Here is a 17,603-nt window from a genome sequence, read left to right on the forward strand (position 1 = left end):
GTTAACATTTTGAAGATATGTTTTAATTTAAGTGAAGCTGCCAAGTATCTTTTGAAAGATATCGACACACACTATTGTTAGTATTTTCTATGAGTTATTTCTCTGCTGGAACACCTACCAGAAAATATGGAGAGATACAGAAAGAAACCTTATCTTCTGCCCTCTCAAAGCAAAGAAAATAAAATAGGAAAGGTTACTTTAGTAACTTAGTGGTTACCTTACTAAAGGTAACCAGTTCCATATGAATTCAGTGATTAATGCATTTTTCAGAACTAAGCAATGGCGGTTCAGTGTAATTTAAATGACAGAAATGTCAATCGCTGATTTTTTCCTCTCTTCATGACAACAAAATTTATATTAAGAATATCACTTTTTTGAAACTATGAGCAATTGTACACTTTCTCTTTCTCTTCTGTACTTTCTCTTCGTCATTACTTCTGATTTTTGTTTTTTAGATTCTTTCTCCCTCCACTCTTCTATCTTCTTTTTGTTTCTGTTGTTCTTACAACCTATTCCTTTTATATCATCTTACTTCTTTTTCTAGCTTCCTTGCAGAATGCATCCCACTCTTTCAGACTAACCACGGGTGTGAAGCTTTTCACAAAGCATAACTCCCAACCACACCTGCATAGGCTACTACTGAGTATTACAGCTAACACTCTTCTTTCCCACTGGAGTCCTGCTCTCCTTTGCAGGTTCCAATCCCTAACAGCATAAGGGAAGGAGGTGCCTGGTAAACACAGAAAAATCCTGTGACCTGGCCATTACACACATTTTAAACCCTTGATAGAAGTACAAACCCAGTTTGAAATGAAATCTAACTGTGCTTTATTTAATTTTTCAGTCTTAGAGGAAAGAGGGCTTTTCTGAGCAAATTGGGTGAATGGAATATTGTATGTCTCTTGGTATCCCACAAGCTATGTGCTGGCTATATAATGCTTGAAATCTCTTAGCAATTTAAGGCTTTGAAATTCAAATGCAGCTCACTTCCACTGAATCTTGAATTATAAAATGTCCTAGTGTCACACTGAAATGGTCTGCTGTACCATGGCAGATAAGTTCTAAAAAGAGAAAATAACCTGTTTTGACAACATTCAGTCTGACGTTGTTTATGTACAGAAGTATGAATACTTTGAGAAATTTTGGTTTAATTTTGGTTTAAGTGAGAGGCTTTAATGTCATGCTGAAAAGCAGGGAAGATGAGAGAGGGTTATGTGCTAGAAACTGAGGGAATCGCTCAGACTTTTCATGACTATCTGAAGCAAAGTTAAAGTTTGAAATGTCCATGTGGCTGTTTGACAAGTTGTTCATCTTAAAATTCAGAGAAAGAAAAGCAAAAACTGATTCTTACAAATGGGATTGAATGACAGCGCCAAGCTCTACACAGTGTCCCAAGCAGATTTTGCATCTAGCATAAGCCTGGCTCTGTTTTTGTTCTCTGGCATGAAAGTGCTTTCTGTAATAATCTGATACCAACATGGCAAGGCCCTGACCTTATCTGGGTCAGCAGCACAGAATTTCATACTTAAATGACCAAATATTAGACCACCAAACACACAAGCAAGCAAGTAAAAACAGCATGTAAATCTCCTTTCTCATCAGGATTACTCTATTATCTTGAAAGTCAAGCCTCTTTAGATGTGTGAAAATGACAGCAGTAATTCAACCCTGCAAGATGCCTCAAAAGCAAGACAAAAAGGCAAGCATTGGAAGGCAGGCAGTTCTCCTTCCTAAGTGTTCTCCTGCATGATTTTGGGTGTAGTTTTGGGATAGAGCAAGGCAGCAAAGGGCACCTACCTGGCTGTAGCTCTGGATGGCACCTCTGGGTTGAGTGCTGCGGGCTGGGAGTGGGGCGGCTGCGGTCTCGCCCAGGGCGAGGGTCTGGTTGCTGTGGTAGCTGGCTGAGTACTGGAAGGAGCCCTCAGGCTTGGTGTTGAGCTGCAGAGCACTCTGCGAGAGGAGGCTGGGCCCTGCAAGGGACAGGTTGGAGCCGTCAGTCTCAGGGAAAGAGCACGCACCTGGTGGCATTTGACATTATCAGTGGCATGCCACATTTTAGCTTTTCAGTAATAAAAGTCAGGGAAATTAAAGTGTCTCTTTATCACTCAGTCATCAGTCTTACACTGTTCAAGCCACAGACCACAACTCTTTCTTTGTTTTCTTCAAGAAAAACAAACCATCTGGTAAAGAAATCCTAAGCCAATTGATAGAGAAGTCATGTTTTACAGCTCAGAATACTTTACAATTTTTTTCCCCCTGCATAAGCCATGTTCATTTCATTTAGTTACACCCCACTGGTCAGTATAAGAAATGCCAATTTGTCCTTCCCCATGCCCAAGCACATGGCATCTATTGACTGTAGCATGCACACAGGGATGCAATACTTCAGTGCCTGTGGAGATAGATGACAGCTGTTAAAATATTAATAGCTCCTCTCATCGTGTCAGGCTCACCCTGATCTTGGTGAATTTTTGATGACTATTTTGTCAGCCTACCTTATCTTTCCCCTTGTGGACGCACACAGTAGGAGCGCAGAGCACAAGCAATGATCTCAGATGAGGGCTGCCAAAACCAAAAGGTGCTTGCAGCATCAGGAAAATGAACAGTGACACTAATATTCCTCTACCTGTTCTGCGAAACAAAAATGTTCCCATATTTGTAGAATCGTAGAATCATAGAACCTTTTGGAAGGGACCACTAAGAGTCATCTAGTCCAACTCCTCTGCAATGAACAGGGGCACCTACAGCTAGATCAGGTGCTCATGGCCCCCTCCAGCGAGACCTTGACTGTCTCTAGGGATGGGGTATTAACACATCTCTGGGCAATCTGTGTCAGTGCAACCTCTTCATTAGGTTTGTTAGTGCTGACATAGCATCAACTGACATAGCAGACTCTGATTTTGGCTGTGAGAGCATGTACTGTGCAGGGAGAGGCTTGTTGCCCAGCCCTGTCAACGTGGTTGAGACAGGCCCTCGCACTGCTGATGGTGAGTTTCTCCTGGCCCCACACCTTATGCCATCTCTGATCAGTGTCTCCTAGTTTTCCAAGAACGAGTTGCCTGCCATGGTGTCTGGGTCCACCAAGGGAAGTGAAAGAAGAGGAATGACGAGGGTTAGGCCCTGGGCACTGCACACACTACAAGGCAGCGTGGCTTCACCCAAACAACTACAATCTGTATCCAGTAGCTCTACAGGGATGAGACGTTCAGGTTCTGGTTAGCACAAACACGCTCATGAGAGCACAGCAGGTGGTACAAAGCTTAAGGGATGGGAAACAATGTTGATTTAGCTCTGATGGAACACATGAAAAGTTCAGTTTTAAAGAGAATTACAATGGTCAAATTTCAGTGAATTTTACGGTAAATAATTCCCAATACATCTCTAATACAAATGCCAAATTTTATATCCTGTAAGTCTTTGCTAAGAGGATGTACAGCTGCTCTACAAAGATTTCCATTTAAAAAAATGTGCAAACAACCCTCCTCCTCTCCAAAATTTACATGGAAAATATTTTTTCCCCAGCTTGTTCCTCAGAAATGGCAGACTCGTTATAACTGACATTTTTCAAAATCCAACCTGGATGGCTCATATTATTAAAAAATAAAATAAAATTGCAGTATGCTGTATGGTAGTGGAAGTGTTCACACTGAAGTGCAGACAGTGATTAAGACACTATTTTATATAACAACATAGATTATTAATTGCCAAGTTGATCTGATTAATCATATTCCAGGTATAGGAGAAATTGAGAAAGTAAGTTCTGGTCCTTGTCCTTTTCTTACAAGTGCAGAAGGAGATAGCTCTGTATATGTTGAGAGATTATTAAAAATGTATCACATATTTAGGAGAGTTGAATTAATCCTGCCTGGGTGCTTATTAATCCAATATACTGGAGCTTTCTATGCTGTGACTCTGCAGTAAGTTCTTCTAGACATTCTCCATTTAACAGGGTTTGTTGCCGATCTTGTTCTTTAATAAAAGAAACACTTTCATAGATTTATTTAAAGATCATAAAGAAAATAGAGGCTTAGTTTAAAAATACATATTTTAGACTATGTGCTAATCTTTCAGATTTTGAATTTTCACTGAAAATTTGCCTGCGATCAAATGATGTGATTAAGTGCAGAAAATTCGTAAGAGTGTAAATTTCTCAGGAGGCTAAAAAAGTTGAAGTGAGAAAGAAATTTTTGCACATGAAAGTGTTTGAACTCATTCTTAAAGTAATTATGCTATGACATTTCTAAAGCTTAAATAATGATTAAACTATCACATGCTATGAACTCAATATGTTTAAATTTTCATTGCATCTGGCTTTGAAGTGTTCCTTTTATATTACTATTGCTCATCAGGGGATGTACATAGCTGGCATTACATACATGGGTTCCCTGCACAATTTAGCTTAAATGCTTCAGCGGAAGTTAAGAAACGTATTCAAATGGGGAAGAAAAAAAGCAAAAAAGTTTGAAGCACACAGTTGAGAACTCACCAAATACTGGATAATCATTTTTATTTTGCACCTTAACAAGTAGAAATGAGCTAATAATTTACACACATTTGAGTAATTAAAAATCCATTTGAAAGAGACAGATATTTACTTTAAAATAAAACCTCTCTCAATCAGAATGAGAATAGTGGCTGCTTGCCTGCAAATAACTAAGCCTAAAAAAGCATGCAAACTGCAAGGTACATTTGAGATCAGAGTGATCTGCAAAAAAGACAAGTTCCTTTTACAGGATTTAGTGACTACAGGCCTGTCTTGTCTGATAGGGAAAAGACAGATCACCTCTCCCATCAGAATTCTTCAAATTTCAGTCTGAAGGCACAGAGAAACCCCCTGAAGAGCCTGCAGCTCGACAGAAGAGAAGAAAATGGTTTGTTTGTGTACAGCTGTACACAGGCTTATCAATGGCTCTCCACAGCAAAATACTCTTTCTACTCAGCAACAGTTTCAACTCTGCTGTGTTAGTTTAAAAACCTGTGTATGCAGTTATTTTTCTTTTGTTTTCAGAAGAGTTCAAACAGCTGAAAATTCTCTATTTTCTGTCAGGTACTCTAAATCAGCAGCATGAAGAAGACTAGGCGAGAAAAAAAACAGGGGAATGATGGACATGCCTACAACAGGGAGCCAAACCAAAGTGAAACCTTGAGGGGATGGAGAGCAAAGGGCTTTGCCACAAATCAGAGAAGACAAAGGGGGTTTTCCTTTTCAGTCTGGAAACCTGTCTGGAAGGCATGGCAGAGTTAGAAGAAGAGTCACCCATTTGGAGAGCGAGGGAAGGGGAGAGGCTTCTTCCGAAGCTCTTCTCACTGTATTACCCACCCTTCTTACTGGCAGTTGCGTTACAGGTTGGTACTTTTTCCTCCATTGAAAACCTAATAGTTTAAGAGGTTTGGAGTGCTTGCATGCACATGTCAAATTTAATTTGTGCAAAACAGGGAAGGGGAACAGATCCACTGCAGGACTCTGGCCTACCTTGAATCCCACCAAGTGAGGATTGCAGCACAAAGCCTGTTGCTACCTTCCTGCCATATTGCATTTGAGAAAACAAGCAGATTATGGCATTACTATAAACGAGCTGATTCAGGGCACTAAATATGGTGTATATGGCTGTAAATATAAGCCACTGATGCACAGACTCCATTGCAGAAGAAGTGTGTGACACTGATCTATTGGCAATGGGGGATCCAGGAGCTTGCAGAAATGTGAGGCAGAAGCTGCTGCAGGAGCCTCCCCAGGCACAGGCAGGGATGTTACTGTGCCCTATGCCTGTTGGGGTAAGGTGCTGCATGGCAGGATTTCATCTCTGACCATTGTTCTTTCTGGTTAATAACACAATGTGCAAGGCTGCAACAAGCTGCAGTGTAGATATTTAAAAAACAAGCCAAGAAAATGAGTGGTCTTATATGATAACATTATTATTAATTCAGGGACATGAAAGTAACATTTGGTCACAGGAAATCAAAGTCTCGCAAAGAATCTCGATTATAGTCATCCATGGCTATGTTAAAAACGGGAAAAAATTATGAAAACATTTGTCCTTGTATTATTTTAATCTTTTGCCTTTCCTTTCTGCTTTATTGAGACCACCTCCTCCTCCTCCTCATTCCAGTCTTTGGTGAGCAAAACAAAACAAGCCAGCCAAGTGAAAACAAACAAACAAAAATCCAACAAAATACAAAACATCATTTTTGAATGATTTTTTTTTTAAGTTACCCTTGTACAGTTAGTGTTTGCATTCAGAGATATTTTATATAGCTATTTCAGAGCAGCAGAATACTCAGAATACTAAGGTACTTCTAAGTACCTGCAGGCACTGTGTGCACTCTAACAGTGCTTTCTAAGGCAGTAGAGAAATAGTGACAGAAAGAATACACAGAAACTTTTAATTCTACTTCATATTTAAGATGTGATAAGAGATTATAGACCATTAAGGGGAGAAAAAAAAAAAAATAAAAAAAAAAAAAAAAAAAAAGGAAAGAAAAAAGGTGGTAATGGAACAAGAAAATTGCACCAGCAAAATTATCTTACTATAGTTCTCTATTTAGGTCATACTTTATATTTTCTCTTTTTCAAACAGTGTTTGCAGTCTACTGAAAACAAGATAAAAGAACCTTTGTACTGTTTGGAACAAACATATAGTTTGATTTTAAATGGTATTATGTTGCTCAGCACAAAAGCTAGTTTCACTTGTACAACTGACTTTTTACCTACATTTCATCAGAACAATCCCACTTACACATTGAAGGAAGGTCCAGAATGTCCTTTTTTGAATGCTCAGAAACCCTCAAGGGCTGTATAATCAATGGATATTAAGATGTTATAATCACAAAAAGAACAAGAGAGTCAGGCAAAGTAGACTAAGATAACAAGAGAGAATAAATGGAAGGCTTACCCTTATGCTAGGCTCACCTATAAAACACCAGAAGAGGGGATCTCCAGACAAGATCCTTCCCCACTGGTAGCCAGCTCTTAAATAGGTCTAGGAGAGGTGGAGCCAGGCTCCAGCCCTTCCGGCAGCACAGGGGAATTGCCTTCAGCTGTGCTCCCATGGCTGACTCATGGCTCGCCTCAGGTGATCAATCAGAGGTTCAGGCCGTGACTCAGCAGTTCCCATACAAGGGCTAAGGCCACTATATTCAATTTCAATGGAATATGCCTGGTAATTTCAGTAGGAGTCAAATCAGTTTGTAATATATTTTAAGGTGTATAAAGATACATTAAGGTGTAGGAAACTGAAGCATGCTTACAGAGGAAATGTATCAACTGAACTCAGGGTACAAAACCAATGTAAAAAAATACAATGATGGTAATGAATAGCCATAGTATTAAAAATGCAGTAGAGAAAGAAAAGAAATGGAAAGATATTTCAAAAAAAGGCAAGAAAGGCCAAAGTTAATCACACAGTACTGAATTTTGATTCTAGTGGGCAGTCCTTAATGTCTAATGGGTCTTCAGGGAGGGATGACAAAAAATTAGGCATCACAGCAATCAGGAATCTAATAGCTAGGCAACCTGGTTCAGAATCAAGGACCAGAGGGAATGGCTTCAAGCTACGGCAGGGGAGATTCAGGCTGGACATGAGGAAGTATTACTTTTCAGAAAGGGTGGTCAGGCACTGGAATGGACTGCCCAGGGAGGTGGTGGAGTCACCGACCCTGGAGGTGTTCAAGGAAAGGCTGGATGTTGTGTTGAGGGACATGGTTTAGTGGGAGCTATTGGGAATAGGTGAACGGTTGGACTGGGTGATCTTTTAGGTCTTCTCCAACCTTGGTGATTCATAGAATTCTACGAATTCATAGATTCTACGAATCGGAGCTGGTGAGTCATGACCTATTCTTTTCCTTTCTTTCATAAATAAGACTCAGTCTGGCAAATACACAGTGGCAGTGCTTAACCAAATCTTATCCTATAGTGTTCATAAGCAGAAGAACATCTCATGAAAGAAACCCACTAGGAACTTGTGGTCCAAGGAGATTAACAAAGGCAGAAGTGAAGCAGCTGCATAGGTGCCAAGAAGACGTGAAGTTCTGAGAGACCAGTCCAGTATCTTTACACTGAGTAGAGGTGGGGGGAAGAAACACATCCTATTAAGTTTTGCTATTTGTAATATTATACATCCTCAGTGAGGAATGTAGAAACAAATACATGGCATGTGATAAGAGTGGTACAAATCAAGTACAGTATTGTTGCTGAAGTATTTTAACCTACAGGACAGGGAGTTCAGGTAGTAGGAATCTGAGGATTAATTGCATTACAAACTCATTGAACATGATATTTTTTCAGCCTTATATCTTAGAATCATTGCTTGTTCTCAAAGTTAAATAGCCAGGTGAATGCTGGATTACTGTGAAGGCGGAAGTCACTAAAAGAAGCCAAAGAAATAGTTCCCTGTGGTGATACTAATGACAGATGATCCCTACTGTCTGCCAATCAATCATCTGAAAAGTTACTTATTTCCTAGCTGGGAGACTGCAGTATCTCATGGAATATATCACGTATTTTTAAAAGTTGTAGCTTCACAACCCATGACAATTCAAGATAAATTTTTAGTTCATGTGCTATAGCAATTGTATGGTCAATTTTCAGTATGAAAGAGAACTAGAATTTTACATTACACAGCAGAAGCTATCATGTAGCAAGTATTCAATAATACATTATCTGCTAGTTGTTAAATTATCAAATAATTACCATATAATGACAAGTTATATAAAGTACTGTATTATTACAAGATAAAGGCATGATTAATTCAGTATTCTAAATCTATGCAATAATTACTTCTGAATTGGATAAAATAATTACACTATGAACTGCAGACATATACACCTAGTCAGCCTCCATGCGATAATTACGTGCTTGTTACTTGGTTTTCCATGAGAAGTTTCCAGTGAAAATATCATGCAAGTAAAAAGAGCAGGATTTTTTCTGTCCTTAAGATTTAAAGTCACTTGGATTACTGGGGCAGCTTTCCTCTCCAATTAAGTGCTAAAACGGAGCACAATTATTGTGTTACACATTTCCACTTGGTCAGTCATCTACTGCAATGCTAGTCCTAATTGACAAAGGAAATAGACCAAAACATGCTAAAACGAACGTTTAATTAGCTCACATTCCAATTATAAACAACACTTCCCTCACCTTCGATCAACTGACAGAAGTAGTAATGATAAATTATAGAGCAAGTGTAAATAAAGTGTTTTTAATTAGTGTAATTAATCACTTCACACATTCTTCAACCTGCTTTGCTCATTTGGGTAACAGTTGAAAGAAAGCACTAGCAAAACTCTTTTAATGTCCTTCAAACATTCATTTACAAAGTTAATAGGTCAAGGTGCCTCACATTCCAGTTGGAGGAATCATCTTGTAAGTGTTCCTTAGTAGTCCTAATTAAGGATTTCAAATACCAAGATGTCATTGTTTACTCTTTCTTCTTCTTCTTAGGTCATTAAGGTTTTGTTTGAAATATTGATTTGAACTCTACAACCTACTTTTCCGGTGTGTTTAAGAGTGTATATTCATGAAAAATAGTTGCTAACCACTTCTAAAGTTGCTTGCATTTGTTGCCAGTTCTGCAAAGAGATGTATGATTTTGAGAGATCTAATAAAATGAAACATTGGCTCAAGTACCTTTAGATGGAGCATTCAGTTTCTGAATGCTCAACTATAGTTGGAAAGCTGGAGGAATGCTAGAACTGGACTGAAAGGAAAATGAAAACTTGGATAACTCTGGATGGTAACCTGCAAGGTTGTTTCCAGCATATTTGAGGGTAGTGTAGAGGGGACGATAGTTACAGACAAATTCTGTGGCATCTTACTGGTATCTCCCATTTTTCAAGTCCTGCTCTCCTAATCAGAAATAAATTTTCCTTTGAAATCAGAAGGGCAAAGAACATTTGTTTGTTCTCAAACACTCCCTTGCAGCATGGCCTATTTCTGAGATCATCTGAAATTTTTTTTTTAAGAATCTCTGTTGCAGATATTATTTAGGACAGTTCTGGAAAGCTGAAAAATTCAGTGGAGAGAAGGTGAGGGATGCCCTGCAAAAGATTCCTCAGGTCTGCAAGCCTGTGGGGATTGCAAGGGACAGCAAATTGTTACTTAAGCCCAGCCTTATCTCCTTTCTTCCCCATTTCCAGTCTCTGCAGAACTGCAGTTGGAAGCAGCTGTGGCAGCAGTCAGTTGTAGGGAAAAGTCCAGGGAATTAGGTGGGAGACCTTTGTGGTTGTCATAAAAAGACAACATTTTCTTCATTAGAGGCAGAAAAATGAAAGATTGGACCATGGGAAAATGTAAAATCCAAAGGAAATATCCAGCTTGGCCATCAATATGTGCTTGAATCAGGGGTTTAGTATGCATTAAATATGATGAAAAAAATAATAAGGAAAAAATTAAATAAATTGATGAAAACAAATCCAGTTAGCTGTGACTGGTCAAGCATCCTGTAGGAAAAGGATTTTCAAGACAGCTGTTAGTTACATGTCACATGGAAGATAATATGTAGCTGTAATATAGCAGTAACAAAAAGCATTCTCCCCACTTTCCCTTCAGATAAAGATCTGTACTAGCAAAGTATTTCAAGATCTATATTCTAGGAGATATTCAATATTAAATATGTAGGTGACTGTGTTACAATAAGGAATGCCAAAGCTGCAACGTAACACAGCTATTCCATGGCCTAGTAATGTACAAAGCTGAAAAAAGTGTAGGTGAAGAAGCATACTCAAAATGAAGAAATAAGTGATAAAACTTTGGATACTAAAGTAGGTTTCTTATTATGAAACAAACATCCCTTCAGATGAACGGCAGCAACTCTTAAACAAGTACACAGAAAATGAACTTGTTTTACAGAAATGGAAAGTAATTTATATGCAGTACCATGCACTGCCAACACCAAGAGGGCTATGTGCTACCTACAGATACAGAAAAGGGCTGTAGTGTTGTTACAGAACCTATCTGTAAGCACTGGAAAATAGGCTTCAGTGGAATGCGTTCAGAAATGTAGCATATGTTCATTTTCATTCAAGACACCTATAAATGATACATATCAGGAGATAAGATGTAAAAACCAGGCTGATGACATTATGTAAAGGAACAATACAAGGATATCCCTTCTAACTCTCTGACCTAATTACTGCTAGAATAAAAGACGAAGAGCACTTTCTTTCAAGAGTAAGTGAACTGGGAACAGAAAATGTTTTCATTACATACTAGTTATGTGCTTTTTCTACAAGATAAAAATACAGCCATTATTGTAAGGAGAAGACGGAAGACCTCAGTTAGGATCTGAAATAATAAATCACTACTGCAAGGGACAACAAAGTACCACAAACATTCGTAAGAAGTAACAGAAAAATGTAAGACTTGAAGTGAAAAAGCCATTTAGAAATTCCTGTTGATGACTCGTGAGCAGCTCTACAATCGAGGCTGCTAGATACTAAGCACTACCATTGACTATCAGGACTCCAGTGCACTATTGCAAGAAGTAATATCCTCTCACACTTCTTTGTGCTCTTGCATCCCATCCTAACAGTAATGAGTTTGTTTTTGATTACTGATTTTTATTTTTATTTTTTTGAATGCTCTTATTGGAATTCTTGAATGCTTGACTCTCTAGGTTTCCAAGTACTGCATAATACTAGTGACATATGTCCAGATAAGAAGAATCTGTACTTGATTAAGCCAAGACTACAAAATGGAAAATATGAACTCCAAATATTGTTTGGAATTGTTTCAAACCTTTGCACACTCCAAATACATATTGCCCAGTAGTTAAAATTCACTTAACTGTACACCTGGGAGAGACAAGAAAAGTAAAAATAGCTGAGCTAGCTAAAGAATTACATAAAGGGAAAAAATTTCTTCATGGATGGCAAAAATCTGTAAGTGATAACTTATGAATGTAACAGAATGAACATGAATTCTGGTGAATTCAGTTAAAAGTTGTTGGGAAGTTAGGAAGTATATTTTGGAAATAAGAAATTGTAGCAAACTCATAGAACAAGGTAACATAGCAAAGTCTAGGCAGCCCTGACATTATAGGGTAAGTTCAGTGTTATTTATTCAGGTAGTGTACTGTTTTGCTTTCTGTATCGTACCAAATAGGGCATTACTCCAGATATCTTTGTGAAATGCCAGACTGCCAATTCTTCTTTCTTAAGCAACCTTGGTAGTATTTCATAATAAAAAAATTTTGGAGCTCCATTTTAAATGAGAGAAATTAGTGGAGATCAAGACTTTTAATGATAAGCAGGTTTAATAATAGGCTTAAACATATTTAATCTCAGTATACAGAAGCTGCCTGTGCTTTTGATTTTTATAGAAAAAGCTGTCTGAAATTTTGATTAAAAACAAGGATAACCTACTGCAAATTTTTAAATGACCTCAGGATTAAGCAACTTCTTTTATAGAAGATTAATCATATTTTATGAAATTGCTTGCTAAACTCAGCACATATTGAATTCAGATATGATCTGGAAAACATAATTTATCACTGACCATTAGGATGATGGGTGTTACAGGAGCAATAGATGGAAAGCACCCAGGAGCAAGATGGGCAGCAAGGATAGTAGCTAAATTGCATTTCTGTACTGCAGAGGACACAAATAGAAAAAATAATTCCCACTAGCCTTCTATCTATGTATGTGTAAGGTTGAACTGGAGCTCTTTTGGCAGTACAGTTTCTGCTGGCACATGTTACACCTTCATCAGAAGCCTCTGCCAAAAAAAACTTGTTAGTAGCTGGGGTTAGACACGATGTGAACTACTTTAAGAATGTAAATCTCTTCTGTCTACGAATGACCTGATTTGTAGATGATGTTACTTCTGTGAAACTCTACATGTGGTATGCAGGAGTGGTAAAAGTCACACAGTATTCACTGTAACAGAATTTTTCTGCCTACTGAAAGATCAGAATATGGAACAACAGCAGAACAGTACCTGAACTTGGCTTCTGGGTGGGTTTAGAATCGTAGAATATCTCAAGTTGGAAGAGACCCACAAAGATCACGGAGTCCAACTCCTGGCTCCACACAGGACCACCCAAAATCCAAACCCTGTGTCTGAAAGCATTATCTAAGTGCTCCATGAACTCCAGCACGTGGGGCTGTGCCCACTGCCCTGGGCAGCCTGTTCTATGTCCACTGCCCCCTAGTGAAAAACCCTGTCCCTCACCCCCAGCTGCCCCTCTCCTGACGCAGCTCTATGACGTTCCCTCGGGCCCCATTGCTGTCTCACAGAGCAGAGCTCAGCGCCGCTCCCTGTGAGGAGCTGCAGCCGCCATCAGGCCTCCCCTCAGCTCCTCTGCTCTGGGCTGAGCAAACCCAGGGCCCTCTGCCATTGCTCTTATGTCTTACACCTTTACTATCTTTCTTACCCTGTGACCAGAAGAAGAAAGCTGCACGTGAGAGCAGGCGCTGTATGCAGCTACACAGACAGCAGTGTCCAGCTAAGCAGGAAGTCCCATGCTTTGATTTGGGAAACACCGTATTTTGACATAAGCAATAGTTATTTTTAATTTTTCATTTTCATTACCTATCTCCTATTTTGTAAAGAACAGATACTTTTAAAATTGAATATGAGCTTGGTTTACAGAGGAAAAGAAAAAAAAAGAAGAAGAAACTAGGTAATTATGGGTATCTTTTGCATGATTAAGTCATAAATTTTTGGAAGTATTTTATGCATTAAAAGATCAACTGTCAGTTTCAAGTATTCCTAATCACCGTATGTGCCCAGCACAGCCAAAGGCTGCTATTGATAGTATTGAACTGAAGTGCTCCCTTTTCATTTCTAGGAAATAAAATCAGGTGGTTACAGACACCACACAAACATGAGTCACACAAAGTTGAGTGCATTATCCATCAGAAATAATAATTAAAAAAAAACCCCAAAACCGATCTCCAAGGCTCCAAAACAAAACCAGCCAAACAGCAGCAGCTTCTGGCTATAAAGGATGCACAGCTACTCACAGATAGTTGGTATAAGACAGAAGTTATCATTGGATTTATCACTTTGCTCTATGAGCTTAGCTAATAGCACAGAATAGGTTTCCTTTTCTCATGCGAAGTAATACTTTTTTTTTTTCTTTTTTTTTTTTTTCCCCCCTGAGCTTTGACAGACTTGAATCTTTTCTGTCCACAAATGAAAGTAGCTACTTGGCCTTTGAGGTAAACCGATTCAGAGCGTATTTAACACTGCCTCAAAGGTAAGTCTACTAAGTAGTAAGTCAACAAGGTGAACATTTTATGAAAATCTTTTTAATTTCCCAGAAACACCTCTTTCATAAAACAAAAAGTGCAATATGAGAACTTCTCTGCATATTTTGATTGACGTAAAAAAAATACCACTCATTTTTCACTTATGTAATATCTCCAGCATAAACAGCATTTTGCATGTTGTCCTTTATCGAGAAAGAATCCCATTAAACTCCTCACACACCCAGGATTTTGTTGATGCTTTTTTTTTTTCTTTTGTTTTCTCCTTCAGTGTCCATAGATATGCACCACCCTCCTTTCACGTTGTACTCATAAAATGCATTTGTCCATTTCTAAAGCCAGAATGAAAAAAATGGAAAATAATGGAAAAACTGCCTACTTTATGTCAGACAAGTCACAGAAATTTGACTTTGCTGAGAATTCTGTAAACTCCATGTGGCACAAAAGAAATTAAGCCCCAAACCAGACCTGCCAAGGTATTCTGTTCCATTCACATCTCACGCAGGCCAACAAACCAATTACCTCTTGCACTGCTGCATCAACAGACTGGTTTCATGCTCGTGAGCTGGCACCAGAGGATCACTGAGCTGTGCAGTTCTTGGCATCTAACTGTGCTGAGAGCACGGCTGCTGGCATACCACTACAGCATGAGCAGAATGAGTGGTTTATCAGTCTGTCAAGAGGATGTGGGTGCACTTGTTTCCTGGCCTGCACTACAGACAAAATATTTACTGATGTTCTTTTGCATTGCAGGTTCAGATGCCAAAAGTCTTTCTTTGTTCTGTTTCTACAGATGCTACCATAAGTCACTGTCACTTTCTAATGAGTTTCACTAACTGCTTCCTGCAGTGGATGAGGGAACACCTGGTTATTCGAGCAGGATTTGTGTTTGCCACAGGCTAATCATTACAGGCTGATCATTACCTCCTTTCCATCTTTGAAGCTGCTACTAATTGTTCTTGATTTTCTGATCTCTTTGCTCTCTCCTTCATTTTCCTCCTCCATCCATATATATTTTACCAGCTGTTATTACTACTGTGTTAATTCAACTTTCACATTTTGTAATGCAGTAATAAGGTGAAATTTTAAGGAGTTGTTTTCTTCAGGCAAGGATGTTAAGTCAAAAAGCATAAAATAACACCATGCTCCAAAGTCAAACTCATCTCAAGAGAAACAATCTCCATATATAGTAATATGGTGATATGAGTATGGAATTGATACATAAAAGCCCATTTCATCACGTAGGCATAACCTGAGATAAGGGAACCCTGAGAAACGTGCTTTAGGTGACAATACACTGAAACAAAATTCAGCCTATAGGCTGCTGTACAGAAATGGAGGGAACTTACAAATGACTTAGGTGCAACGCTGTCATACTATTACTTTTGCTCTGTCAACATGACACATCAGCGAGCAGTGTGGATTATCCTGAAGTCAGATAAACGTGTAAAAAGTAAGGATTACAAGGCCACTTTTATAGTGAAAATGTTTTGGTTTTTTTTCCCTCTCTGAGGATGAATAGGCATCTGTTTGGGAAACAAGATACTGAGGTTTTATTTCATGATGTGTGAAAACAGAAAAGATAAAGGAATTGGGAAATAAAAGACAGAATGGAAGCAAGAAGGTAAGGAATGGACATAAGGGTTTGGCAAGAGAGGAAGGTGTATTTTAGGGAACAGCAGGATAGCAAAGATCAGAGCATTGGAAAGGACAAGGCTACAGGGAGATTAAAATGAAGCCAGCAATTTAGATCCAACAGGACATGAACATACTGGACTGTCATGTTTTGAACAGTTCTGCTGGTGGCTTCAAGCACTTTCTCTCTGAGAAGCCTATAAATCCCCTTGGATGCATGACTGGTCTTTAAAATAACTGCAGAAGAACAGGCTTTCAGTGTCATGCATAGTAGGGTGTTCAAAGCAACCCCTTTGCTGCCCCTGAGGAACCAGAGAAAGCAGAGGCTACTTTGCAGAGTGCTGCTGACTCCTGCAGAATTCTCCAGGCCTCCTGTGAATAAACAGTCCTAAGAGTTTGAAGACGGGCACAGCATCTAAGCAGAGCAAGATCAGCTGGACCCGAGTTACAATGCGTAACATCCCACAGTCAGAATGACTTAGCAGGGCACAGCTGGTGAAACAGATGCCAAATACCATTAGGATTGCTGTTGGGAAGATGTGTGGCTCCACTCCTAAAACTGACTCCTTGCAGTGGTCTTTTCCTGACTGTGTAAGGGAACTGATAAAAGAGTAAAGTTTAAAAAAAAAAAATTAAAAATCACTTGTTCTCTTGAGGTGAGAAGACAAGCATGAATTTAACATGATGCAATATCCTAGAAAGAAAGATATGCTTGTTTTACCTGAACCTTACCCTGCTGATACCAATGATAAGAGGTTTGGACAGCTAGTGAGCAAAGTTCTGGGTGAGAACATGCAACAGAGAACAGAGAGACTGCACTTAAACAGAAGATGCTTCTGGCAGCTGCTCACTGTTTAGAGGATGTGCCACATTAGATATTGGGCAAAGATGACTTAGAAACCCCAGAGCTTTGAGCTAACAAATTGAGAAGGCTTGCATTAAAAGAGATGGATGGAATAACAAGAGGCAGCCGAAGATCCACCCATAAATATTTACTCTAAATATATTAAAAGACTGTCAGATGCTTCCTCAGACACATACCCAGTGTGGCTTATCTGTAGCTAAAAACTGTTTAGTCAGATGACTACCAGGTTTGCATTAATGCAAAAGGAAAGAGAAGTAGGAGGAAAGGTGAGGTGACCCTTTTAATGCACTTATGCCACTGCTATTCCAAAGATTCTAAAATTATTCTCAGTTTCTAAAATTAAAGAGGGCATCCACAGTGCTGAGGTGATTTTTGTTTCTGAAACATACTTGAAGAGCATGTGGTTTTTTGAGTTTGTGTGTTTATCAGGAGATCCCATGAGAACACCTCCTTTGTGTGTGCAAAGAATGACTCAGCTGGATCACCCTGGCACTCAGAGTAGATAATGAAATGGAAATAACTTCATCTATCAACAAATTGTGAGGTCCACTGATGCCAAATTTCAACTCATTCAGCATGTCAGCCATCTGACAGGTGGCAGTTTCACAAAGAAGAGCAATGGAATTGAAAACACATAAACATATCTTTTTACACATTCATTGTGTAAATGGAGCCTTTTTGTTTCAATCTATTTTCAATATCAATGAATAAAGCGGCTGATAGAGGATGAAAATCATAAAGGTTGGAGAAGGAATTCTCTTTCAGAGTGGGACATCTGCTTTCACACTGAGTAAGGAGGATCTCTGTTATTGTAAAAAATTGCTGAAACAAAATTGAATTAAGACAATAAAATAAGAGCATAGCCCATCTTTTTAGTCTCAGAATTAGGCAGTGT

At 38.9% G+C, this 17,603-nt stretch overlaps 1 protein-coding gene across 3 annotated transcripts in view; it reads right to left on the reverse strand.

Annotated features, from left to right (window-relative positions):
• CTNND2 (catenin delta 2) overlaps positions 1–17,603 on the reverse strand; it is a 507,709-nt gene that overhangs the window by 270,314 nt on the left and 219,792 nt on the right. For all 3 annotated transcript variants that reach the window (XM_042838959.1, XM_042838975.1, XM_042838967.1), the window contains exon 5: positions 1,798–1,970. In XM_042838959.1, coding sequence (XP_042694893.1) covers positions 1,798–1,970 — 173 coding nt within the window. The remainder of the gene's footprint in view (positions 1–1,797; positions 1,971–17,603) is intronic.

The sequence above is a fragment of the Centrocercus urophasianus genome, unplaced genomic scaffold (genome assembly GCF_019232065.1).
Source record: "Centrocercus urophasianus isolate 14NV4802_14NV808 unplaced genomic scaffold, USGS_Curo_1.0 seq_11, whole genome shotgun sequence".
Taxonomy (NCBI): domain Eukaryota; kingdom Metazoa; phylum Chordata; class Aves; order Galliformes; family Phasianidae; genus Centrocercus; species Centrocercus urophasianus.